Here is an 8,477-nt window from a genome sequence, read left to right as displayed (position 1 = left end):
TCTAGGGAGGGGGCGGTGGGTCCGCCAGCCAGGCTCATCAGCTTCTTTGTCATGTAGCCAAAACCTGCAGGGGTAAAGCCCAAGGGGATTTGTCAGCCTCCCTGCCCCAAAACGCTGGGGTTCTGCCCCAAAACTCATCCCCAAGCTGCCACCCCTGTGCCATGTCCCTAACATGGGTGGCCGGCAGGAAAAACCCGCCCCGAGCCACCTCCTTACATTTAGCAGAGACTTTGTAGCCACCCAGGGGTGGGGGGTGGCCATCGGCTGCGTCGAAGCCAGCAGACACCAGCACCACGTCGGGGGAGAATTCGTGTGCAATCGGCATCACCACCGTCCTGCGCGGGTAAAAACACAAATAAAAGGCGCTGAGTGCTGGCTTGGCCTTGATGTGAGGGGAAGAGACGAGCAGAAACGCAGGGATCTGTACCTGAAAGCTGCCAGGTACTCGGGGTCCCCCATGGGGGGGTCAAGGCCTCCAGTCCAGGCTACGTTGACGTTAAATCCCTCCCCAGGGCCAGCGCCAACCTGTGAGAGAGCGAGGACAGCGGTGACGGCCTGGATGTGGTCCGCAGGGACACGGGGACAGTGCCCTGAGCGGGCTCCATCACTACCAAGCTGCGGGAAGGCAGAACTAGGGGTCCTGAACCCCCTGCCCTGTGGAGCTCATAGGGTTTGCAAAGCTTTTCCTGGCATTTCTTGGAGCCTTGTGGCCATCGGTCCCCGTCCTCAGAGCCCTGCGCTGCTGGCGGCCACCGTGGCCACCAGCTTTGTCCCCAGGGCAGAGCCACTCACACTTTGCAGCCCTGTCCCTGCTTTTTACCTCGTCGGCAGCCCCGCTGCCAGGGAAGAAATTGCCATCGTCGTGACGGTGCAAAGAGATGTAGAGGACGTCGGGGTCTCTGTAGAAGATCTGCTGGGTCCCATTGCCGTGGTGAACATCCTAGGGGGAGAAAAATCGGGAAATTGTGCTTTATTTCAGCAGTGAGGGTGGCCCAAAAGCCTAAAGGAGAGAAAAGCAACGGGGTCTCTACACTGCCTCACACACCAGGACCCCCCTAGTGGTGCCCAAATGAGGTTTTGGTGCTCCAGCTCCAGACCAGAGCTGGGAGAAGGACACCTGCTGTAGAATTTTGGTCTGCTATCCAAAAAAGATGCAGACAGGTTGAAAGGGTCCAGGGAAGGACCACGAGGATGCTCGGAGGACTGGAAGAGCTGAGAAAACTGGGCCTGTTCAGCCTTGGGAAGAGAAGGCTCAGGGGGGACCTTATCATCATGGAGCAGGGCATAAAGGGTGGCACCAAGAGGATGGAGACTCCTTTAACAAGGAGTCACGGGGAGAAGATGAGGGGTGATGGACACAAGTTGTGTCTGGAGAGATCCACATTGAACTCCAGAAGAGATTTTGTTACCATGAGATCAATCAGACATTGGAATAATCCATCAATGAGATACTGGAATAATCCATTAATTAGAAATGGGAATCACCTATCAATGATATATTGGAATAATCTATCAACAAGATATTGGAATAATCCATTAATTAGAAATGGGAATAATCCATCCATTAGAAATTGGAATAATCTATCCATTAGATATTGGAATAATCTATCAATTAGACATTGGAATCACCTATTAGAAATGGGAAGAATCTCAATAAGAAATGGGAATAATCTCCCATGGGAAGTGGTGAATTCCCCTACACTGGTCAGTTTTAGGACTCATCTTGACAGGGCACTGCCTCATCTCATTTAAACTCTACCTTTACCTTGAGAGGTTGGACTGATGATCCTTGTGGTCCCTTCCAACCTGGTATTGTATGATTCTATGATTATATGACTATATGACCTATATGATTCTATGATTCTGTGACCTGGGGATAGCAGGGACATGCTGGGGACAGCAGGGACACTTACCCAGTCCACAATGAGGATCTTGCTGAGCTTCCCTTTCTGCTGCAGCTGCCTGGCAGCAATGGCCACCGAGTTAAAGAAGCAAAATCCCCTGCAAAGAGGGAGCTGGTTAACGCTGGGGCCCTTCTTGAGCACCCTTTCCTGCTCCCCAAAGGGTGGGCTGTCCCCTCTCCCTCCAGCCCGGGCACGGATGGGTCCTGGGGGAGGTGACTCTGGAGCCATCAGGGACTTTGAGGCAAGGAGCCGGTTTTTGGGGCTCAAAGCCCCGTCGCTAGGGAAGGGGTCCTTACATGGCAGTGGAGGGATCCGCGTGGTGTCCGGGCGGCCGCACCACAGCGAAGCCGTTCTGGGGACAAAAGAGAAGCGAGGGGTTGGTCCTGTCCCATGGGGACGCAGCAGCACCTGATGCTGGGTGGCGAGATCCACCCCCAGCCCCATTTTTTCCCATCCATGGGGTGATGCACAGCTCCGAGACCCCCACACGAAGGCCCCCCTTACCTTCAGCTCCCTGGTGGCCACCTTGAAGGCCAGCTCGGTGACGCTGCCGGCGGCCCAGCGGGCAGCGTTGGAGGAGTGCAGCTCGTTCCAGATGGTATCGCTGTCCACCTGGGAGCAAGGGATGGGTCACAGGTGGACAGGGCACCCATGGAGGAGATCTCAGCCACCAGACCCCCATGCTCACTGCCAGGGGTTCGAGTCCCGTGCAGGGCGAAGGGCACCACGGAGCTGGGCCACCTCGCACGCAATGGGGCGAGCTCCCAGCTCCTTCACCTGCTGTCAGCCCCCGCCAAGCTCCACACAGAGCATCTCCCCCTGCACCCCAGGGGGCTGGAAGGAGTCGACTGCGAAAACGCTCGTTTACCTTCTTTATCTTATTTTATCGCTTAACCAAACATCTTGGTTTGATCAGGATCGCGTCAAGGGCCGAGCCAGAGGCGGAAAACTCAAGTCTCTTCTGATCAACTCCATGTGTGCAACTCAAAGGCTCCCCTCTGCCCACTGAGAGGGGCAGCTCCAGCCTCCCCCCTGCCTTTGGGGCACGGGCGAGAGGAGGGCAGGGAGGGGGAGGCAGAGCGGGGAAAGTGGATGCAAACGGGGCTGAGAGGAGCTGGTGCCCAGCAGCGGGGGCAAGGAGAGGAGGAGAACCAGAAGAAGCAGCAGGAAGGCATGGAGTGAGGCCCTTCCTGCAAGAGAGAGAGAGAAGGACAGAGACAGGGGGGAGAGGAAGAGAGGAGAAGGCAGTGAATGGAGAGAAACCAGGGCGGCAAGCTGCGAAAGGAGAGGTCTGGAGGGACACCCATGACACCGCTCCCCACCCTCAGTGGAGATCACAGCGACCTCTAATCATTAGGAATGGCTGTGAGGGGCTTTGGGTTGCTGGGTCCCTGGGTTAACGGGGCACAAAGGGTCTCCTTTCAAAGAGGGGGAAGTTTAGGAGCATCCCAAGGACAGGGGGAAGCTCTGATACAGCAACATCGTGCTCACAGATGGAGCACTTCCACCCTGGCAGCCCAAAAGGCTTCGGGAGCTCCCTCTCCACTCAAGCCCACTTGAAAACCCTTGCTGGGGACAGGAAAAAGGGACAAATCCCATCCAAAACAGGGCAAAAGCAGAGACGGAGCACTCACCCCCACCCCTCCGCAGGGCAGCATGACGAACATCCTCTGAGACAGGATCCCTGCAGAGAGAGGGGACAGCGAGGACTTCAGCGCTGGGAAACTGGGAATGGGGGGGACAGGGTGCATGGCACAGGGTTTGGTCTGGCCACAATTAGGACCAGGGGAGCCCCAGGCCCCGGTGTGGACCACTGGGATGGGCAGAAGGTGAGGAGGGAATGGTGTGGACATGGACTCACCCGCCAGCTTCCCGTTGTCCAGCTTCAGGCGGTTGAGGGGATTGGTGCCATAGAGGAAGACGTGGCGCTCGGTGTGGACGCACTGCAGCTCCTCCAGCGTGGCCTTGCGTCCCCGCAGACACTGTGGCACACAGGGGCTGTGACCGAGCCGCTCCGGGTGGGTGACACCGGCGCTGCCACCCACGTGTGTGTCAGCATCCGTGGGTGGAGGTGACACGACCGGGGACAGCCACAGCTCGGGTCACTGCGGCTGGGGAGGCAGCTGAGAGGCTGAGCACTGCGCTGCTTGCATTGGGTTTGAACCCAATGGTGGGTGAGCACCCACCTCGTCTGAACATGAGCACCCACCTCATGTGAACCCAAGCACCTACCTCATGTGAATTTGAGATCCCCCTCGTCTGAATGTGAGCACCCACCTCATCTGAACTTGAGCACGCACCTCATCCAAATCTGAGCACTCATCTCATCTGAATTTGAGCACCCACCTTGTCTGAACCTGAGCACCCACCTCATGTGAACCCAAGCACCCACCTCATCTGAATTTGAGCACCCACCTCATGTGAACCCAAGCACCCACCTCATCTGAATTTGAGCACCCACCTCATGTGAACCCAAGAACCCACCTCGTCTGAATTTGAGCACCCATCTCATCTGAACATGAGCACCCATCTCCTCTGAATGTGAGCACCCACCTCATCCAAATTTGAGCACCCACCTCATGTGAACCCAAGAACCCACCTCGTCTGAATTTGAGCCCCCATCTCATCTGAACAGGAGCACCCATCTCCTCTGAATGTGAGCACCCACCTCATCCGAATTTGAGCACCCACCTTGTCTGAATTTGAGCACCTACCTCATCTGAACATGAGCACCCATCTCCTCTGAATGTGAGCACCCACCGCGTCTGAACTTGAGCACCCACCTCATCCAAATTTGAGCACTCATCTGACTTTGAGCACCCACCTTGTCTGAACCTGAGCACCCACCTCATGTGAACCCAAGCACCCACCTCATCTGAACATGAGCACCCATCTCCTCTGAATGTGAGCACCCACCTCATCCAAATTTGAGCACTCATCTGACTTTGAGCACCCACCTTGTCTGAATTTGAGCACCTACCTCATCTGAACATGAGCACCCATCTCCTCTGAATGTGAGCACCCACCTCGTCTGAATTTGAGCACCCACCTCATGTAAACCCAAGCACCCGTCTCATCTGAATGTGAGCACCCACCTCGTCTGAATTTGAGCACCCACCCCACCTGAATCTGAGCACCCACCTCGTCTGAACCCAAGCACCCACCTCATCTGAATGTGAGCACCCACCTCATGTGATCCCAAGCACCCTCATCTGAATTTGAGCACCCACCTCATGTGAATCCAAGCACCCACCTTGTCTGAACCTGAGCACCCACCTCATGTGAACCCAAGCACCCTCCTCATCTGAATTTGAGCACCCACCTCATGTGAATTTGAGCACCCACCTCGTCTGACCCCAAGCCCCCTCCCCACTATCGGTGCTCACCTCGCACTGGCTGCGGAGCCCCCTCTCCTGCAGCCGGGACCAGATGCTCTGGATTCTGCCCGCGTGCTCGGGGTGGTTGCTGTTGTCGCCGCAGGAGCACTGGTGTTTGAGCATCACCGAGTCGTAAACCAGCCCTGCAATGCACCAGGAGAGCTGCTGTCCTCACCCTGGACTGGACACACAAACGCTGACCCTAATTCAGCTCAGTTTTGGGGGCTGGCCTGGGCTCTAAATGCCTGTAATTATTTGGTTTGACTAAAACACCTCCCTCAAACCTTGGGATCCTTCGTCCCAAAATGCTCAAAGCAAATCTGTCTTGAATGTATAAGAAAGCAAAGCACGGCCAGCACGGCTGGACCAGGATGGCAGCCAAGGGGCCAGAGGGGCAAGTCCTGCTTGGAAAAGCCACCTTAGACAAGGAAAAGGGGCCTCTCATGGCTTGTTCTGCTATTTTGCAGCAGGTAAGACCACTCCTGAGCATTTAAGAGTCTGGGAGTGACTGGGACTGATGCTAAGGAGCCCCTGTGCATCCCCACCTCCCCTCCAGCTCCTGTCCCTGTACCTGTTGTGAAGTGTGGCTTGGCCGGCTGCTCCTGCACGGGCAGGGAGAGGCTTTTGGAGGCCGTGTCCTGGGCAGGGAGAGAGATGGTGGCGGTGGCGGGAGATGACTGAGCCCTGGAGAGAGGCCTGTGCCCCCCGTGGATGGCGGGGACCATGGAGGAGTCGGCCAAGGGCGGTCGCTTGAGGAGCTGCTGCTGCGCGCGCTGGTAGGAATCCCAGAGGTAGGCCTGGTGGAGAGAGGTGGTGGTGAGCACAGCACCCGGAGCTGAGCACCCAGGAGGGGAGAGCAGCATCACCCACCCCAGGGAAGGAGCCCTGCACCCTCCCAGGGTCTGGATACGACAGCTCCCTCCATGCTGGGGGGCTCGGGGTTGGTTTGCAGCAGCTGGGAGAGGACACAGAGCATCTGCTGCTCTCTGCTGGCTCAGCCCCGCAGCGCTGGGCAGCCCTGCTGCGAGGTGCAGCACTTTGGGACAATACCCAGCAATTTGGGGACAATACCCAGCGATTTGGGGATGATACCCAGCGATTTGGGGATGATACCCAGCAATCTGGAGATAATACCCAGCAATTTGGGGATGATGCTCTGCAATTTGGGGATGATACCCAGCAATTTGAGACCACCACCCAGAGATCTGGGGATGATTCCCAGCGATCTAGGGATGATACCCAGTGATTTGGGGATACCCAGCAACTTGGGGATGATACCCAGATACCAAATTGCAGGGCAGGGTACTCTGCATGCTGGCTTTAACCCCCCTCCGAAGGCTCTACACAGCTTGAGACAGGCAGAGAATCCATCGTCCCTTTTGCCCATGGGCTCCTGGTGCCCAAAAAGCTGCCTGGCCCTCTCCCCAGGGCTCTCCCATCCCAGCTCTCAGGTACCTGCTGCAAGACCAGCTCCTCTTGAGGCTGCAGCATCTTCTGCGTCCTCTCGGGCTCCTTGACGCCGCTCCCCGGCCGGGTGGGCTCCAGGCGCGCCCTCGCCGCGTCACTGTTGTCAGCGCCGGCCTCCGGGAGCGCCCCCTCGGCCTCCATGTCCTCCGAGGAGGGGATCTGCCGCAGACGGGGCTTCTCACTGGATTTAGCCATGCGCTGCAGCAGGAGGGGGTCACAGTGAGCACAGGGAGGTGGCAGGGGACAAGGACAGACCGAGAAGGTCATGGAGGGGTGGCAGAGCATCTCGGGGCAGGACCACGATGGATGTGGGAGCCAAGGGAGAGAGCAGGAACCCTCAGTTTGCTGCTATGAGGCTGGGCAAGGCAGCATCTCGCATTGCCTGGTGTCTGCCACTGCCCAGCAGGATGGGATGCCATCCTGCACCCTTCCAGGACCTGTCTCCCATTGCCTCCCATTGCCCTCCATGGCTTACCTTGCCCAGATGCGTCTGCTGCTTGAGCCTCTCCAGGAACTGGGTGTGATGCTGCTGGTACACCAGTTGCTGCTGGATGACCTTGGGGTTTTGGGGCAGGGGCTCTGAGCGGGTCCTGCCCAGCGGTTTATGGTGGCCCGGCAGCGACAGGCGCTCTGCAGAGATGAGCGAGGGGGCGAAGGAGAAGGGGACCGTCCCCAGGCCAGGCACTGCAGGGGAGATGAAGGAGAGGTGAGGGGTAGGCGAGGGGGTCTCCTCCTTCTGTGCCCATCACCTTGGCATTGCACAGCCCACAGGGGCCTGGGGATGGGATCTGGCTAATCTCAACCATTCCCAAGGCCCCAGCTCACAGAAAAGTAACAGAAAAAAACTCAAGACTGCTGAGTTTTACCCAAAAAACCCCTCAGCGAACCTTCACACCGAGCCCTGCCTCAGTGCCTGTCCCCAAGCTCGACACTTACCCGCCACCAGTGGAGCGTGGGTGACCGAGGGCTCGAGGATGGGAGCCGAGGGGACAGGGGGCTCCCAGCCTCGTGTTGCTCCAAGCCCGTGGGGATGAACATGGGCGAGTGGGTGCCCGCGAGGACAGGCCCGTTCAGCACAGGCACCCGGTGTGCCAGGCTGGAGATGGGGCGGCGATCAGCCTCTCCCTGCAAAGAGGAGGAGGATACCTGTGTTAGCAACCTGCCAGGACCCAGCACATCCTTTCCATGCCCATAGGAATGCTCAGTGCGCACCTAGCATCACCCTGGGATGCCCAGACTCAAAGGAAAGGGCTTCCTCACTCAAGTCTGTGATTCCCCTGCCCCACAGGGACTTTTCTGCCCATTTCTGGGGCTGCCTATGACCTGGCTACCTACCCTGGCGCTAGTGGTAGCCGGCAAGCCCAGCGTGATGGCCGGAAGGGAGGCAGCGCTCTGCAGGGCAAACTGGGCCAGGGAGCTCTCCTGCATCATCAGGCGCTGGGCCAGGGGTGTCTGCAGCAAACACAATCCGTTAATTTGTTAATTTGTTAATTGTCTCCTGCTCCAGCAGTGGCAGGGGGTGACTGAGCCCTGGCTGCCTGGGGGAATGCTTGGGACCAGGGCGAGGGTCATTGGGGACAGCACAGTGACCATAGGGGACAAGAAACGCAGGCTGCGATAGAGGGCAGAGCATCAGGAGCAGCATTGGGCTGTGTAAGTTTGCAGTCAGGTTGGAGATGACACTAAACTGGGTGGCACTGTTGATCTGTTAAGGGTAGGAAGGCTCTGC

General features: G+C 57.7%; 1 protein-coding gene across 1 annotated transcript in view; it reads right to left on the bottom strand.

Annotated features, from left to right (window-relative positions):
• The window catches only part of LOC104547131 (histone deacetylase 7-like), a gene marked incomplete at its 5' end in the record, with an annotated part of 9,359 nt that extends 1,159 nt beyond the window's left edge, over nucleotides 1-8,200 (bottom strand). The window contains 16 exon segments of the mRNA XM_010192711.1: nucleotides 15-64; nucleotides 217-335; nucleotides 428-525; nucleotides 821-940; nucleotides 1,914-2,001; nucleotides 2,201-2,256; nucleotides 2,409-2,516; nucleotides 3,539-3,588; nucleotides 3,766-3,886; nucleotides 5,291-5,424; nucleotides 5,853-6,078; nucleotides 6,737-6,946; nucleotides 7,224-7,432; nucleotides 7,685-7,726; nucleotides 7,729-7,873; nucleotides 8,084-8,200. Coding sequence (XP_010191013.1) covers nucleotides 15-64; nucleotides 217-335; nucleotides 428-525; nucleotides 821-940; nucleotides 1,914-2,001; nucleotides 2,201-2,256; nucleotides 2,409-2,516; nucleotides 3,539-3,588; nucleotides 3,766-3,886; nucleotides 5,291-5,424; nucleotides 5,853-6,078; nucleotides 6,737-6,946; nucleotides 7,224-7,432; nucleotides 7,685-7,726; nucleotides 7,729-7,873; nucleotides 8,084-8,200 — 1,893 coding nt within the window.
• Nucleotides 8,201-8,477: the final 277 nt, after the last annotated feature.

Source organism: Mesitornis unicolor, unplaced genomic scaffold (assembly GCF_000695765.1).
Source record: "Mesitornis unicolor isolate BGI_N332 unplaced genomic scaffold, ASM69576v1 scaffold1919, whole genome shotgun sequence".
Lineage (NCBI taxonomy): Eukaryota > Metazoa > Chordata > Aves > Mesitornithiformes > Mesitornithidae > Mesitornis > Mesitornis unicolor.
The sequence above is the reverse complement of the archived record's forward strand: the minus strand, read 5'-3'. Positions and strand labels throughout refer to the sequence as shown.